The sequence below is a fragment of the Diorhabda sublineata genome, chromosome X, assembly GCF_026230105.1.
Source record: "Diorhabda sublineata isolate icDioSubl1.1 chromosome X, icDioSubl1.1, whole genome shotgun sequence".
In the NCBI taxonomy this organism is placed as follows: Eukaryota; Metazoa; Arthropoda; class Insecta; order Coleoptera; family Chrysomelidae; genus Diorhabda; species Diorhabda sublineata.
The window spans coordinates 23,970,865-23,990,147 of record NC_079485.1 but is presented as its reverse complement, the minus strand read 5'-3'; the positions used below and the strand labels follow the sequence as shown (position 1 = coordinate 23,990,147).

Here is a 19,283-nt window from a genome sequence, read left to right as displayed (position 1 = left end):
ATTGTCTTATGCAAGAGTTGATCAGAGCCAAACCATTAAAAAACGAGCATCTTATTGATTTTGGAAGTAGACTTAAATTAATTCGTAGTAATGTAATTCAAAGAACTAGCAATGATCCCAATATAACTGCTGATGAGAGAAATTGTCAAATAAATCAATACGATAAAACCGCTTTAAATACGTTTATTGTAGGGTGCGACGGTACTCTGAAAAATAATATGCATTTACGAAAACCACACTCTTGAGAAGACGCGATGGCCTATGTGGCCGAATTCGAAAATTTCGAAAGACTGTACGGTTCTTTAAACGATAAAAGTAATCAACAAAATACACCTAATAATGATAATAGACAGCATGCGCATAGCCAAAATTCTCAAAGAGCAAAAGGAAATAATAATAATAATGGAGATGCGTATAAGCTAGTAGCAAAAAAGATTAATACTCTAAAACCCTATGAGCTTGACATCGAAAAGATATCCGAAATCGTGGCAGTACTGTTTCCACCCGGAAATGATAAGTGGAGATACCCTGAAAAGGAAGCTCCAGCCCCACCCTTCACAGCAGAAGAGCTAAGGAAGGTAGCTCAAGGTATCAAATGTGGAAAATCACCTGGAATTGACCAAATTCCGCCTAAGGCTATCAAAATAGTAGCAGATTGTGCCCCAGACTGGTTATTAGGCATGATGAACAAACTACTCCAAAAACAGGAATTTCCAAATGAATGGAAAGCTGCAAAGATGGTTTTAATACTAAAACCAGGAAAGTCAGCTGAGTTACCTAGTTCCTACAGACCACTCTGCCTGTTAAATTCTTTGAGCAAGTTACTAGAAGCGTTCATACGGGAAAGACTACAAGATGAGCTTAAAGACAGAGGAGGGCTGCACATGTGTCAGTATGGATTTCAAAAAGGGAAATCCACGATCCAGGCTGTAGAAGCTGCACTGAATACTGTAACGGAATTCAAAAGTAGATTCTGCACCCTTGTCACAATTGACGTTAAGAATGCTTTCAACACTGCATGCCACAGCCTGATTATCAAAGAGCTACAAAAAAGGAAAATATCGACATATCTAATAAACCTTGTCTGTAACTATTTAAGAAACAGAAAGCTGCAATTAGAAAAGAATAGGGAGGTGGATATTACGTCAGGTGTTCCCCAGGGTTCCGTCCTGGGTCCACTGCTGTGGAATGTACTATATGACGGCGTGCTGAGCTTAGAAGTAACTCGTAATGCTGTAACAATAGCATTTGCCGACGATCTGGCGCTGATAGTCGGAGCAGAAAGCCAACAGACATTGGTTACAAATACCAACATGTGCCTGGAAAAAATAAATACCTGGATGAGAGTCAACAAGCTTGCTCTTGCCCCTACAAAACTGAGGCAATCCTACTAAAGGGTAAACAAAAGAGGGAGCAAATAAGCTTCAGCGTAGACGGAGTCAATATAAAGCCAGCAAAGAACCTGAGATACCTAGGTATAACCATTGACGAAAGTAGAAATTTTGGCAAACATGTAGAAACAGTAACAAAGAAAGCAAAAGAAAGGGTTTCCAAACTTGCTCGGATTATGCCAAACATAGGAGGTCCTAGGCAAAGCAAAAGAGCAGTGTTGTGTAGTGCCATGCAAAATATTGTCCTATATGGAGCCCCAATATGGCAAAAAGCGCTTATGAGAAAAAAGCACTATACTACGGTCAATAGAGCACAAAGAGACATGCTGCTGCGTGTAGCCTCCGCCTTCCGAACTGTGTCTGGGGTAGCACTCCAAGTAATTACGGCTACGGTGCCCATTGATCTCTTAGCCCAGGAAAGAACATCCAAGTACAAATCGCTACAGAATAGCAACGAAGCTAGAGAAAGTTCCCTCACAACATGGCAAACTAGATGGGAAGGTGAGACAGTAAAGGCCCAATGGACCAAAAGGTTAATACCAGACATCAAGCCGTGGGTTAAGTGCGAGCACCGCCAAGTAGACTACTACCTGACACAGGTCCTAACAGGACATGGCGTCTTTCGATGTTATGCCAAAAGGTTCAGAAAAGACACCACGGATAGATGTATATACTGTGCCGCCGTAGACACTGCCGAACATACCATCTTCGTATGCTACAAGTGGAGAGAGGTCAGAGACAGGACTTGCAGACAGCTGGAATGCGAGCTCACTCCAGACAACATTGTAGAGAAGATGCTTGACAGCTCAGAGAACTGTAAATCGGTACAGAACATGGCTAAAAGTATTCTCAGCAACAAGGAAAAAGATGAAAGACAAAGACAGCAGAGAGAAAGGAACCCGAACTCCTAATCCCGAGATGGGAAGGGAGACGTAGGGTAAAAGGAAACCACTGATAGCCCGTCACTCATGAAGTATGTCCAACGATGCCATAAGTGACAAAAGGTGCCGTAGACGACAAGAAGGACACTCCAACCGTCCGAGCCCCTCTGCTGAGCAGGACTCCGCAGAGGTGGTGAATGTTTCCCAGCAAATTGCTGAGGAAGTGTGAGAAAGTCGTTTAAAAAATAATAATAATAATAATAATAATATTAATATTAATAATAATAATAATAATAATAATAATAATAATATTAATAATAATAATAATAATAATAATAATAATAATAATAGATTTTTCTGTTAAGTCCAAACTTCGTTTCCGAAGAGATGGACGGGAAAACATAGAAATAAATATACTTTCAGTTAATCCGCTACCATATATAGAAATTGCAAATCCAAAAAATAAATTGCTAATCGATACTGGTAGCTCTAAATCAATAATAAGAACTTCTTTTGCCGAAAAATACTTTCCAGATACAATTTATCATTCTGATACTACTATATCTACTAGTATTGGAAGTAAAAACGTTATGTATCGAGCGCTTATTCCTGCATTTCCTGAACTAAAAAATAAAAACTATCAAATCGATTTCATACTATATGATTTTCACAATTATTTTGATGGAATTCTCGGTATTGAAGATTTAATTGGTATGAATATAAATATTGATCTAACTAATCGGGAAATATTAGGACCTCACCTAAGATTACCTTTTAAGTATAGAAAAGTAAACGATATTGAGTTTTCTTTTTCAATGGACCCCGGATAAAAAACAATAAAGAAATTACCCGTAAATAGAGATAATGGGGATATTATTGTAAACGCTCGAAACATAGAAAATATAATTCCACAAATTTTATCTACAGCGAGAAATGGTTTCGCACCAATAGAAATTCAAAATCACACAAATAATTCGATAACGATAACATTACGAAAACCAATTCAAGTTACTCCATTTAAATATTCGCAATATGAAGACTCTAAATTTGAAAGCTTTGCTAACGATTTTGATGAAAATAATTCTATAAAACCTAATGACTTAATTACCGAATTAATTCGTACAAATCACATGAATAAAGAAGAAAAACAAAAAAATATTTCGTTGTGTAAAGAATATTCTGATTTATTTTTAAAACCAGGGGATAAATTGATTTCCACTTCAAATGTTAAACATATTATAAGAACCAAAGACAAGGTACCGGTTCACACTAAATCTTACAGATATCCCTACGTCCACAGAGAGATGTTAGATAAAAACATAATTAGACCGTCCTGTTCCCCTTGGAGTTCCCCGATATGGATTGTTAAAAAGAAAATGGACGCATCAAATACCCAAAAATGGAGACTGGTAGTTGATTACCGGAAAATTAATGAAAAGACAATTGATGACAGGTACCCGCTTCCCAATATATCCGATATATTGGATAAATTAGGTCGAGCCCAGTATTTTACTACCCTCGACTTGGCAAGCGGCTTCCATCAAATACAAATGAGCGAATGTTCTATAGAAAAAACAGCTTTCAACGTAGATGGACATTACGAATACCTTAGAATGCCTTTCGGTCTTAAAATGCCCCTTCTATATTTTAAAGATCTGTAAATGAAGTCTTTAAAGACATGCAAAACAAAATACAGTACTAGCCTTCAAGAGCACATACAAAATCTGAAATTAGTATTTTCAAAACTACGCCACGCAGAGCTAAAGATACAACTAGACAAGTGCGAGTTTCTTCGCAAGGAAGTAGAGTATCTAGGTCACGTTGTAACTCCTCAAAGGATAAAAGCTAATCCGAATAAAATCAAAGCTATTCAAAATTTCCTTATCCCAAAAAACGGCTAAAGATATCAAATCCTTTTTAGGATTAGTAGGTTAGTATAGGAAGTTTATAAAAAATTTTGCTCAAATTCCGAAACCGATGACGATATGTCTAAAAAAGAATTAAACACACAGAAGAATTTATTAATTGCCTCAATACTTGTAAAAACATTTTAATTTCAGAACCAGTCCTTGCGAATCCCGATTTCAGTAAGCCTTTCGAATTAACTACTGACGCTTCTAAATATGCCATTGGTGCTATTCTATCTCAAAACAATCATCCTATTTGTTATGCTAGTAGAATACTTAATTCCGCAGAAATAAATTATTCTACAATCGAGAAAGAGTTACTTTCGATAGTCTGGTCGTGTAAATATTTTCGACCGTATTTATTTGGTCAAAAATTCACAATTTTTTCAGATCATAAACCATTGCAATGGCTCATGTCATTAAAAGAGCCCAATTCACGTCTTGTACGCTGGCGCCTTAAACTTGAGGAATTTGAGTACGATATACAATATTTGAAAGGTAAAAGTAACAAACAGCCGATGCATTATCTCGATATCCCGATATAAATGCATTAGAAATTGCATCAATGGATGTCAATTTAAGTGACATCGATAAAATAATGAATGAAGAATTTGAAAGAATTAATTCCAGTACTCTCCCGAATTTAGATAATTTAGATCTTACAAATATATTAGATTTAAATAAATCTAACCAAAACAATTCAAATATAAGAGAATCCTAATAATAACGAAGACATTGAAAATGTACATACATCTGTTGAAAATCCTATTCTATCAATTACAATTACCGAAAAACCATTCAATATGTATAAAAATCAAATATATCTTACTAATGGTCAAAAAAATACCTTTAAGGTTAGAAGAGAGAAAGTATTCGTCCATACATTACATTACCAGTAATTGACATCGAAAATAATATAATAACCTTCATTAAAGAATATATTGACCCCATAAAAAATTATGCACTTTATTTCCAGAACGAACTCTTATTGAGAATATTTATTGTAACTGCACAAAATATGTTTAAGAATTCTGCATTTAAATTTACAATTTGTACCAAATCAGTAGCAGATATTGAAAGAAAAGAAGAGCAATTAGAAAAAATTAAATATCATCATATATATATAAATCAGGTCATAGGGGCATAAACGAAGTTAAAACATCTCTTATTTGTAGATACTACTGGCCGAAAATGATCGAAGATGTAGAAAATTTTATCAATAATTGTGATACATGCTTGAAAAATAAATACGATAGGAATCCCCCTGTAGTCAAATGTAGTACATATGGATGTTTTTAAAATTGCAAATAAAATCTAAACTAAACAGTAATTGATTCTTTTTCGCGTTACCGACAAGCCTACCCCATAGTAAGTGTTACAGGATTTTCCACAGTAGACTCTTTACTAAATTTCATAACTTACCATGGACTACCTCAAAAAATAACAACAGATAGTGGTTCTGAATTTAAGAATTTCGATTTAGAAGACTTTTGCAAACTTCACCATATAGAATTGCATCATACCACAGCGAAAAATAGCAATTCCAATTCGTCAGTTGAACGATTTCATTCAAGAATTTTATAAAATTATCCCTGAAAATAACCTTCAAATTTCTCTCTATAAAAAACTCATTGATCATTACAATAAGTCAATTACTATTTTGAATAAAAACCAAGCAAACTTTAATAATGGTTTACAATTATTTTCAGCCTCTGTATATAACAGAATTGAAACACTAGAAAGTTATCTAACGTTTCAAGGTATGTTGTATCAGATTAATTTAGACTGTCAGTCAACAACGTTTATAGATAATATTGAGAATGCAGTTGTATTTTCGAAACTTAATTCTGTACATACTTCTATAATTTCTAGTTACGAGATACATACGAGATAAACATTTGAATTCTACAACCTTTTTCCCGTAATCCAAAATAATAAAATTTACACTCCTAAATTCCCTTACTTGGCACGAACGCAAAATGAAACCCAACTAGAAAAAGAAGAATGTCCACCACTCGAAGGTACCTACTATTGCCGTCAAAATTTTGTCCAAAGGAATAATTGCACCCTCAGTCTTCTTGAAGGGAACACTCTCGATGATTGCCAAATTCTAGAAGTCAATATCGAAGAAACAATCATTCAAAAAGTTACTGCAAAAGAAGTCCTGATAATGCCGATTCAACAAGAAAAAATACTTTCAAAATGTCAATCCGATCAATACCTCGAAATAGAAGAACCATCACTTGTCAAACATTGAATATATAGTCCACAAAGTCGACGCCTTAGATGTTTTTAAATTTTTTTCAAAATAAGCAAGTAGTAGATTTTCGTTGTTGTTCTTTATATTTTTCAAATCGCACCATTTTTCAAATTTTTACTAGGCCAGGGCGGAACATAAAAAAAGAGATAGAGGTTAAAAACTTTATAAGAGACAATAAATATCATCTACCTTCTAGAGGAGAATAAACATCAAAATAAGGTTGGAAAAAGTATGATTATAATATAGGAATAATATATATGGTATTTACAAATTCATGCGACATTCATGAGACTTAGCAAGACCTAACTATCGTCTTTTTTTAATATTGCTGTAAAGGGGTGAAATTAAAAAACTTTAGCTTATTTCTTATTAAATCTATTTTCCGAAATTCAGATTTATAAAATAAAAATATGACTTAGTAGGCTTGTTCAATTATTTATTTTTGGAGAAGAAAATGAAATGCCTTGAACAACTTAATTGTCCTCCACTTTTATTTCGGTATTGTATTGTAATAAGAATAAAAATAGAGGTATTCTAGGATTCTTGTTCAAACTGAGTATTAGGAAAACTGAGAAATTGAAATAAACAGCCATTCTTATTAATATTATGAACTAAACCCCGAACTAGAAATTCGATATAATATGGTAAGGGTTGTTAACTTCAATCCCGTGGGAAGCAACAGAAATGTACTATTTTTACGTAAATTTAAGAAAAAAAACTTTGCTCATTAGTAAGGGTCACCTACCTCCGAAGAGGGTGCACTGAAATTTTTTTATATCAAAGTCTCATCACAATTTTATACCAGCCATTATCTCCAGGATTTTGTCATTTGAAATACTCTGTAATTTCAGATTTGTTGTTATTCTTCAATTGATAATATATTGTATTATCATGTATTATTTGGTCAATTCACATTTTTCCGTATTACTTAGCATACGCGCATTTATCGATTCCAACAATACATTGTTATTAATGTCCAAAGTGTGCTAAACCGTACAAATGGGCTAATTAAACTCTTAAAAAAGAGGAGCAAATACATAGGATGAAATTAGATACTCTTGAAGATACTTCAGTTCGACGGAGATATTATCATTAAAATCCTTTTACAGGATCCCTTTAGCCCAGGTCAATCTATTTAAAATCATCTTTCATATTACTGGATAAAAATGTTTCTATTCGCAATGAAAACAAAACCAAAATATGTTTACTCACACACAAACGCTGTTTTTAATCGGTTGTTCGGTTATGAATATTTTCGCAAATAAAACGGAGAATTCGACTGGTGGATTGATGTTATTCCATTAAACGTCGCCAATTATGTGCAATTGATAAAATTGACTGAAATTGAATACAGTTGAGTAGAATTACGTAGTAGTCTATATATGCAACATATTGGATAAAATAATACGGATAATATTAATTAAAGTAGAAACAATCGAGGTCTTCCATTTCCTATCTAATACTTTAGCAACAATCGATCTTATGTTGTTTGATTTATATTGATAGAAAAAGATAGTATCTAGAAAATATGGGTTCTTTGAATTGTAGACCGAATCACTTGATGTATAAGTATTAAGTGTACTAAGTAAATGTTAGATCATTATGCCTTGAGGGGAACAGCTTTTAAAAAGCTGAGAGCCTCTGTCCCGAGGATTCGGGAGCTGCCCGAGCGTATAGATCTAGTTAGTTTTCGGAAATGATGCTTTTTTCTTAATTTGCTGATTTTTCACTTAAACTGTGACATTATCATTATCTGCGTTTTTATTGCTACGGGGTTGTTATAAGTAAAGAGCGGTTTTATATACGAAAAAATTTTGATGGAATAGGTGCATATTGTTGCTCTTAAAAAAGATATCTGCAAATGGGGAATTTGTATATTACTTTGAGATAGACAAATGAAAATCAATATGTATAATTGTATATGGCTTCATTATTTTACAAAATCAAGATCAATACACTTTTCATGCGTTTGAACCAATTGAAGTAACCTCCAAATCATGTATTTTGAACGCATCAACCGCTTCTTCAGGTGTAGACCTCGCAATTTATTTTTGATCCGCGGTAATAAGAAAAAAAAGCCAAACAAGGATTGTGCGGCGGAGGACTCATCAATTCGATGCTTTGACTGTTCAAAAATATTTTTGTTTTAACTGATGTGTGTGAGCTCGTGGTGGATAATGATTCGTCTTGTGCTATTGGTTTCCCTGATTTTTTTGAACAAATGCTGGTAACCATTCAGAATTGACTGTTATACGTTGCTCTATTGGAACGATGGCAACATGTCCGATTATTCCGAAAAAACAGGCTACTATTTACGTGGAAGTGCATCGTGCGCGAACAACTTTTGTTGGATTTGTCTCGTCTGAAAGATCCATAGTCGATTGTTGTTTAGTTTCAGGTTCATATGTATAGATCTATAATTCGTCGCCTGTCATGATATTATAGACATCTATTGAAGCACTGCGATTGAATTTTTTCAGCATTTCTTTGCACCAATCGCCACGAGCTTTTTTTGAGCGATTGTCAAATTATGCAGTATCCAATTTGTCCAGTTTATGCACAGCATCGATGTTTCCTGGAACAACAGACGATTTTGAACTATCTTCACGGAATTCATCCTTTAGCGACTACGATTGAATTCGGAAAACCAGCGAAACACAGTGGGTCAAGATGGTGCTTCATCACCAAAAGTTGAAGCGAATTCATCGGCACACTGTATAGTTGTATAAATCATCACCTCACATAAATTAGCATTGAGTTGTTTAATAGATGAAGTCCCTTCTAAGGGTAATTGAATTTTTTTCCTGTTCTGCCATATTTTGTCACCTAAAATTTCCGTTGACTATTTTCCTATAGGCTTCAAGAAATCTTTTTCCATTGATGTACGCAAGATCGATATAGCTTCTGATCCTGAAATTAACTAGGTTTGAATTGTCCTTCAACAAAAATACTTTTACAGAAAAACTGTATCTATTGACAAAATAGTTGGAAATCACTTATTGACTACCTGGAATATTCTATTCAGTTAAGCTGGAAAGGGACGCAACCTAGATGGTGATGAGTCGCATTAGGAAAACCAAATTGTCTTAAGAATCAAGAAATGGAGGTAAAAAAATTAGTTATTTCCAAACAAATTGTTTTAAATAAGAAAATATATGCACATGTCTTCTTGCACTTCAGTAATTAGTATTGAAATGTTTCATGTGTCAAATTCATAAATGGAGAAAGATTTTGGAATTCCCGACGAAATTGTAAGGAAAGCTTAGGAAGGCAACACAGTTTATTTTTGGTCATTGAAGACGACGATAATTGTTATATACTAATATTCCATAGGAAAAATATTTACGAAGCTTTCTGTGGAATAAATGTTCGATAATAAAAAAAGTAAATAATGTGAGATTTGTAATATTCACGCGAAGATTAAAAGAGTTTCAACAAAAAAATACTCACGCAGGCCATGGTTTGTACTTAGGGGTATTTGAGCTATAAAACGCAATATTTTATTATTAAGAATATTTCAGTAAAACAAAATTCAATTGCCTTTCGCAACTAATAGAATAAATAAATATTTATTAGTTCAAATTTTGATTAAAAATATACAAACTAATAATTTACTCACAGTGCTATATATAAAGAATGCTCCTAATGCTATAACTCTTAACAGCACAGGACTAGCAGCACGAACCACCTAGAACAGAAACAAAACTTATATAGAGTTGGCTTATGAAAATATAACCGGATAGAATGCATAGTTAAAAAAACTTTCTCATAATGACAATTATTTTCAAAACATTATTATAAACATGGATTGTCAAATTATGAATTCAATTTTCACCATGACATAAAGAACTATCTAGTTCAACATGGATTATTTTTTATCGTGGGAGCAATCGTTAATTTTATATTCTGTTGTCTCAGCATGGCAATATACTCACATAATATTTTGTTTCTAGCTTAACAAATAGTATGATATAATTGATTTCTTTAATTTCTTATTTCTTAGAACTTTTGATATATCATAGCATCTAAATGTTCTTGAATTTAGGTATCATCTGTTTCAAAATTAGTTTTTTTTGATAGTTTTTAAAAGAAAGATAAATTTTGACGTTTCGACTTCTTTAAGTCTTTATCAAAATATCATATTAAAAATTATCAAAAAAAAAAAACTAATTTTATACCAGAAGACACCTAAAATCAATAACATCTAGATGCATTGATATAATTGATTTAACTGTAGTATCAGTAGTAACATATTTTATAGGCTGGAACTTTCAGAATAATTTTCACTGAATATGGTCAATTTGAATAATGAAAAAAATGCACTCGTTTACTTTTGAATGGGCGATATTTCTCAACTATAAAGAAAATATGGTGTAATGCAATAAGAAAGATATAATCCATAAGTCTACAACAATTGAACGATCTTATGTGCATCTTGATTATACATAACATCGATAAAAATTAATAAAATTTCCTTTCTTCACACATTAAATAATTCTGTTGACTTGAAAATAATAATCATACAATTTCAAATAGACCTACTTGAGTACACATTAATTAGATAATTCCTGTTAAAATAATTGTTATCGTCATTGTGTAGCTAAGTCACGATTCTTTATTAGTTGGTGAGACCTGACTTTGGGCTTCCACCCATTGTATGTACTAATTAATTGAAGCCCTTTCACACATCAATCATCACTAATCTGTTTAATTAAAAAAGGGATTGCCTGACTTGTTTTCTTACAGTAAGCCCTGTCGTGTTATCGAATAACCTGGTGTTTTATTTTGGTGACTAATTTTTCCTTATCCTGGTTAATGGGGCAATTTTCTATGAATTTGGTCCTATACAAAATCGGATTGGTTGACAATTTTTGTATTATAGATCGATAAGTGCTTTCGATACAATAAGAGAGAAAATAACGGAAGAACTTGGAAGACAAGGAATTCCAAGAAAATTAATAGAAATAATTCTAAATAAAAGTGAAATTAAAGTGAAATTCCAAGGCACAACAGAAAAGACACACACAAATAAAGGCGTCAAACAGGGAGACCCAATGTCACCAACGCTATTCAATATAATATCAAATGGACAGAGGAAATTAATAAAGGCAATCAACAAATTAGAAGAAGAAGAAGCAAGCAAACATACCCTGTGTCAAAATAAGTTCATCGTGCCATTGTATCTAACACTCTTGTCCAAATGTTGCTCAAATATGGATAACGTAAATTTATGTTATTTTATTGAAGTATACTTACTTAAGTTATCACTTTGTTAATTGTAATCATATTATTTTGTAAGGGTTGGAAATAAAGCTAGCCTTACGCTATATTTCGGTTCTAATTGAGTCGATTTATTATTTTCACGAAGTGTATCCAAAATGTTTCTATTTCTATCAGTGACAGTGCTGCGATCGCTGGTCTGAGCAAGCGCGGCTGTTACTCTGACTCAAGCACAAGAAATGTACACCATATTCAGATAACTGTCAGCCTTAAAGAGAGATAAGCCAAGCAAAATTTAACGGAAAATCTCCTAGGTTAACGAACAATAGGCTATGAGTGATTAAATTAATGAAGGACTTATTCAAGTGCACGAAAAAGAGCGATGTGGACGCAAGTCTTTGATTACTAATGAACTGGTTCATGTCATTCAGAGAGAAAAAATCAAGCAAAATGTTTAGTTGACAATTAGTACTATTGATGTGGAATTCCTACAAATCTCATGATCAATAATTCAGGAAATTTTTACTAAAAAACTGACATGAAAATTTTTTCTGGAATAATCACGGGAAATGAATTAACTTACACTCAGGAACTAAGCGTCAATCAATGGAATAGAGGCATAAATATTAAACCCAAGCAAATCTTGTTACCTCGAAAACTCATGTGAACTGTATTTGTGGGACAGAATAGGCATCTTGCTGATTAATTTTTTATCATGAGTCTAAACAATCAATGCACTTTTTGACTACGAGACAATTAAAACATTGCACCGTGCAATAAGAGGATTACTGTCAAAATCTGTTGATTTTTTCTACGATAATAATAATATTTCTACGATAATAAGCAACCTCTGCGAACATGACAAATATATAAATTTGGTTGGCTCGGCGTGTTTCATCATTCTCTATACAGCCCAGACCTCGACACTTATATCTCTTTTTACACCTAAAATCTTTCTTTGGTGGTTAACACAACAACGATTTTGACCAGCTAAAGGAACGTCTTACAACATGATTGAAAACATAGTCTGTAACCTTCTATGAAGAAGGCATACAAAAATTTGATAAGAGCTTAAAAAAAACTTCGAAAGCTATGTAAACAATTAGTTTAACAGATTTATGTACAAAAAATAGTGTACTGTATCTGTACATGTTTTTTACATAACTTACTTTGTGGATATACCTCGTATTTCAATTTTGTGTGTCAATTATTTTTGATAGTAATTGCAGCAATGAGTTCGGCATATCATTTTTAGTGCAATTTTTAATTAAGAAAGGATACTTTTATCGTGTGAAATTTGAGAATTTTCATCAAAAATTTTTGCTATAATTATTTTGAAATGTTGTTTCTCAAAGACGCCGCTTTCAATAGTTTTATTATTTTTTACTCTCGGATAAATCTCTCCAAAGTGATCTTATAATATAAGCAAAATATTGGTATGGGGTACTGGGTAAGAGACAAACAGAATAGAATAAGGTGAAAATATTCGATATGCATTCAAAGAAGATAAATAAAGAGGTGCTTTCGCAAAAAATGTCGATTTATTCAAATAAGATAAGCTATGATAAGAGGAATAGTTTTTTTCTTGTAGTTGATGGACAATTTTTTCTTTTTGAGAAATATAAATTCTCTTGAATGTTGTATTTCAAATAGTCTGAAATGAAACTCAATCGTTTGGTTTAGACATATATATCTTTTTCAATTTTGATTCAAATAGACGTTTACTAAAGTATGGAATTTAATAAAAAAGGGTACTACGGAAAAATAAATTCCAATTTTCAGAATCACATACAGTAGAACTATGAATGCAATATTTCATACCGAGAAAATAAAACACTGGTATGTACTGCTCGTATATGTACTTCATTCTTTTTATTCGTCACTAGTTTGGTTATGGAAACCGACATGCAGCTCACATAATCTATTTGTTCTTCCTTTTGTTTCGTGGAATACTGTCATGGGAAATAAGAAACCATAATCCTTATGTTTCGTTCGATATTTTAAGACGAACACAATAAAACCGAGATAGATTCTTTCGTACAACTTTTACGATTTACGTGTTTTTTAAAAGATACTTGTTACTGTAGCAAAAGCTTATCCTTATCAAGCAATCTTGAATGTAATATCAAATATTTTCCATTTGCTTTCCATATTCTGTGTGTGTTCGTATAAAAGCGACAAATAACATTGGCTTTTTCATTATTTTGATATTTCAATTTATCACATCACAAACTTTTTTCATTTCAGACATGAATGACAGATTTACGGCAACGATTTGGTATAATCGATACTACACAATTACTGTAGTGAAATATGCATAGTAGAGACAGTGTTTATAAATTAACTCCACGGTAGAAATTGTATAAATGAAGAAGAAAAAAGTATTCTTGACATGACATCTGTCATTTGTCCATACGTCTCCAGTTTCCTAACACCTGAATTGTGAATAGGTTATATAACACAGTGAAATTAAAATTAAATTTGGAAAAACAATATGATAATTGATTGTGATGTAACGGAACTCAACTGATTGAGTGATGTGATATATTGACTTAGTGTATTGGATGTTTAAAATGGTCTTCTTCCAACAGTTCGTTGCATTTCAGGGGTTACATTGTATTCATACATAATTCTTTGTCTCAGTTCTTCATATCAAGTGTGCTTATAAATTTTGCTCTCACAAAAATGAATTCAGAGGAGTTAAATTGGGGGATCTCGCAGACTAATCAATAAAGCCTCTCCTCGCCAATTCAAAAGTATAGATTATGTTTGTGAGAGGTTCCCTCAACAATTTTCTGGCGTTTCTTTTCATTTCAAAAGGTGTCCAGTCAAGAATTTTTAAAAAAGAAAATTGATATGTGGATGCAACATTTTTTGGTTTACCACGCCAATACAGAGCTTGAAAAATTAAGGTAATAACATTTAGCGGAAATATTTTTTACTCTGTCAAAATATGGTTTACTTTATTTTACGAAAAAAATAAAACTCGAAACTTTGATAATTGAAGAAGTTGTAGGTATTAAAAAACCAACAAAATTAGAGGTTATTTATCAAGTTTCATCACTTATTTTCGTTACAAATTGAAAAAAAGATTTTCGATTTTCATGGTATAAAAAATTGTTTATTATAGTAATTAATTAAGTCTTTAAAGATTCCGATAGGATGTTGTAAACAAAACAATAACACCAATACAGATTCACCCCAAGTATTGTGTGCTCATAACCTCACAAAATGAAGGAATTAAACTTAAAGAAGTTGGCGAGCTCGTTTAATTTTAATTTAAATTCAATATCAATTTTCTGCATGAGCATTATTATTTCTGTGTCGTTCAACTAGTAATTTAATTGAGCTATAACGTAGTAATTGATAATTTTGGCTGCATAAACCAAGCATTTTGAAATTACTACTTCAGATTTCAGGCAGCGCTCAATGGCAGGATTAACGTAAATTGACTGCTTTTAAAACAAATTTTTAAATCTTTAAAACTCTTTAAAACGATCTTCTCGTTTTCGAGCATATGAAGTACAACTCTTTACCCCGTGTCGATATGACCTCCCATACCTGCAAAAATTAATTTTAAAAAAAAGTATTTCCACTTGTATAATGCAATTGAAGATTAAGTTATCCAAAGTACAAAATACATCATTCAATTCATTTCGAAAAGTCCTATCGGAATCCGCAAAGTATCAATTAATAACTATAATAAACAATTAAAAAAAATGGTGAAACTCAGGTGTAGCCTTTTTTGTCAATTTCCGGTGTAAATAATTGACAAAATTTAATAAATAACTCACAGTTTTTTAGGTTTCTCAATACCTATAACTCCTTTTATATACCAAAGCACTAGTTTTTTTCGTAAAATGAGAAAAAACCCTATTTAGATCCTTTAGAAGTGATATAAACAGTTCTCCCAGAAGCTATAGCTTCATTTTCGACATTATTGACGTACTGAACAAAAAAAAAACATGAGGGATCCACATATCAATATTCTTCGAAAATCGTTTTTTTCGATCCAATTTGAATGGACTATGCTTTAAAAAGACGATTTTATGTGATATTTTATTTTTCAAACTTCTGCTTATACCGATAATACGGTCTTTTAATTTTTAATTTTCTTTTCCCGCACATCACAAATAAGTTTGCTACTATCAACGATAACAATTTGATTTTAAAAATCTTCCTTTTAACAATTTCACGTGTACATCTTTCATTGGCGATAACCGTCATCCTTTCATTTTTATAATTGCAAAATGTTCGACTGATATTTCACTTCACTACCTATATTTCGTTTCAGCATTGAATTTTCATCTAAAAAATGATAGGGGAATATTTTACCATGACGAACACCAAGGGCTATTTCTACTAGGATGAATTCTTATGAATACATACTCGTAAATTTGATCACAATTATAATTGATGATTCCAATTAAATGGAATGTAGAGTATGTTTTGTTTATCGCGAATGCATGTTTTATCTTAGAAATCTTTTTAATTATTTATTATGAAGAGTTTTCACAAATATTTACCTTAGTGGAAAATGTACATAAAATATTCATATTCGATTGTCAAATTTAAATTTAAAGTAGGGTTTTTATCCATTTTCTCCGAACAATTCCGGCCACTTCAGTTAAAATTGTGGTTTCCATCGAAGGTAAGGATATTTAATACTTCATTGTTGCAATTCAGATTTCCCGGATATCGGATTTTGAAGCTTCCATATTTCAACATCACACTTTTCCTTTATTGGAAAATAATTTTTAATGTCCTTAATGCACTCCTGCACTCACTAGATTTGAAATTTTCATTTAATTCGGGAGCCGTCAGTAGTTTGCCCGACCCTTTTTTTATGATACTCCAGCAGTTTCAAACTCACAGTAAGCCCTTCAGCTTTTCTATTTTGTATTGTCACTAAAATTGGGAAATGCGCATAAAAAACCTTAAAAACTATTAACTAAATGATGAATAATTTTACCCATCTTGAATGTCTATAAATAGATCTATAAATAGATTCAATATATCACAGTCGTTAGTCAGTCATTTATCGTAGGAACTAGTCATTTATCGTAGCAACTAGTCATTTATCGTAACCACGTAGTGTGGTAGAAAAATACGGTGAATGCAATTTTATACCAGCAATCACTTACTACTATCCATTTTTAATTTAAACCCTTTTGGGCCTGTCAGACTGTTACTTTAGCCGTTTTAGTGAACTCGTCTCTGTAGTGAAACCTGGATCTTGAATAACGCATTTATCCAGATCCGGACTTTATTATCGAAACTGTTAGTGGAAATGAAAGTTGAATCTATTGTTATAACCCTTGGAGAAAGATGCAGAGTTCTATATGAAACTCGTCGATCAAGGTTATGATGACTATTGTTTTCAATCCATAAATATGCCAAAGTCTTTCGTCTTTATCATGACAAAAGTTTTGAAAATGCCACGACAATCATTTAATTTTGCAAACTAAAAGCAGTAGCTAATTTGGAAAATATTAATCCAATTTATGTTTTCTATAAAATCATTCACTGTAGTTCTGATTAAACCTTGTAGTTCACAACCAATCGTTTATATTTTGGAAACCAACATAATTTTTGCGAGATCATAGGTCTTACTTACTGTTTAATATTTGTGAATTATTATATGTATTGAATTCATTCTCTGAATTTTTGCAAATGTGATATAGAATTTGCCTGCAACCTTGATTTTGAAATTTTCGATGGTGTCAAAAACTGCCTCTCTTGCTTGTCTATATTTTTCCTTAATGATCATTATCATTTCAGACATCAGATGCCGCTGAACTGCCTTTTACGTAGAAGAATGAAGTTTTTTAAGCCATTATGCTCTTGTAGTTGCTCTGTTGATATATATAAGATTTTGTCTAGTCTCTATTACCCAATATTCAGTTTAAGCATACTTAACTTTCGGAACAATTTCTTCCAATGCTTTCAGTACTTTTAGAGTGAAATGTTTCATCAACTATTGTTTAGTATTAAATGTATTAAAATTTGTTTCAGCATATTTTTGTAGTGGACAGTAGAAAGAAAAGACAATTTTTTTCTAAACGAATACAAATAGATTTGTAGCTTTTGTTGCCCATGGTACGAAATAAGCCAACTCATTCTCCTATGCAAATCTGATTCCTACTTCTTTATAGGTGTAAGCCATATTAGCCCAGACATTGTACAATATTTAAACTATTAACTGTTAATTATAATCAATTGATTAGTATATTATGTTGATCTAACAACTTCTATGAAATAAAACATGGATATGAAGGAATTTGCCGTCATCTGAATTGACTGTCCGAGACATGGCCCCAGCCTTGGAATTAAGGCTGTTATCCTAAATAAATCTATTGAAATAACAGTCTATTGGATATACTCTATAGCACAATGATTTGGTTTCTGTTGTTGTTCAAAACTGCTCCTGATTCTATTTTTTTTCTCAATATTCATAAACTTATGATGCTAATTTATCTGATGTTTCTTCTTAAAGTTACTCGTCTATGTATATGTTTATCTTTCACTCTACTTTGAAGCTATAATATGATGCTAAATTTTTAGGTTGATGACTGTTCTGAGAAAATATACTAACAATTTCTCTTAAAATATGATATTTCACTGCGTAATTTCGAAAAAGGGAATTTGTAGTTTAATTCACTTTTTAAAAATACCTGAAAATGTTCTAAACTCGAATTATCGCATTTTATATATTGTCATCATTTTTGGATATTCTTTTCAACTTTTAATATCATCTCTCTAAGGGGAAAATCTTAAGATTTTACCGAGATTCAGCGCAGATTATCTCAAATGTGCCGAATTATATTAAAACTTCTTCCACCGTTCAAAGAATTATTCCGTGTGTAACTTGGTTTGCAAGATTCATACTTTGTGAAAAAAAATCATGAATCGAGCAGATGGAGAAATGTAGTAGGATTTAGAAAAAGCATAAAGGTTACAATGAAATTTGAATACAACTTTTCTGAATATTTTTTATCCGAAAAATATAGTATAGTTTGGCTCACTCCGCACATGAGACATTACCTCTTAGAACTATTGGAGTTTTCCACACAACTCTTTTTTCAATTCAATAACTATTGAGTAATTTTTTATTTCACATATATATAATTCGAGGGTTGTTATATAGCCGCCATAGCAGCACTGATAATAATCCCAACTACAACAACAATTATTGTTGTTTCCATTTAATTGGAAACTTTGTAAGAATTTATTGAAGAATTCTCAAAGAAGAAGCAAGTTATTCACTACCATTACAGTACAAGCTCTCATACTTCTGTTGAAACAAAACCCAGACTTAAGGTTGAATTGATCCACTATAGAATCCTAGTTTGGCACCCAATGACTTTTGTTCGCTCAAAACGCATGTGCAGGAGTTATTTCAGTGTTAGTGTAAAAAATGATTTGAATATTAGCTCAAAATCATAGAAAATGTAACAATCTGATGAAGAGTATTTAAAAAATGAATAAACCAGCTTCGTAAACAGTTTTTTCGACATTGTAAGATTTTATGACGAAAAATAGAAATGCCACCCCTGGTATTAATCAATATTATACTGTCGCAACTAATAAAACCAGAACCATGCTGAAAAGCAACAAATATTTT

General features: G+C 32.1%; 1 protein-coding gene across 1 annotated transcript in view; it reads right to left on the bottom strand.

Moving 5' to 3' along the window:
* Positions 1-19,283, bottom strand: part of LOC130450704 (probable G-protein coupled receptor 158) — a 452,310-nt gene that overhangs the window by 184,492 nt on the left and 248,535 nt on the right. Inside the window, exon 6 of the mRNA XM_056789262.1 lies at positions 10,059-10,127. Within this exon, the coding sequence (XP_056645240.1) occupies positions 10,059-10,127 (69 nt within the window). The remainder of the gene's footprint in view (positions 1-10,058; positions 10,128-19,283) is intronic.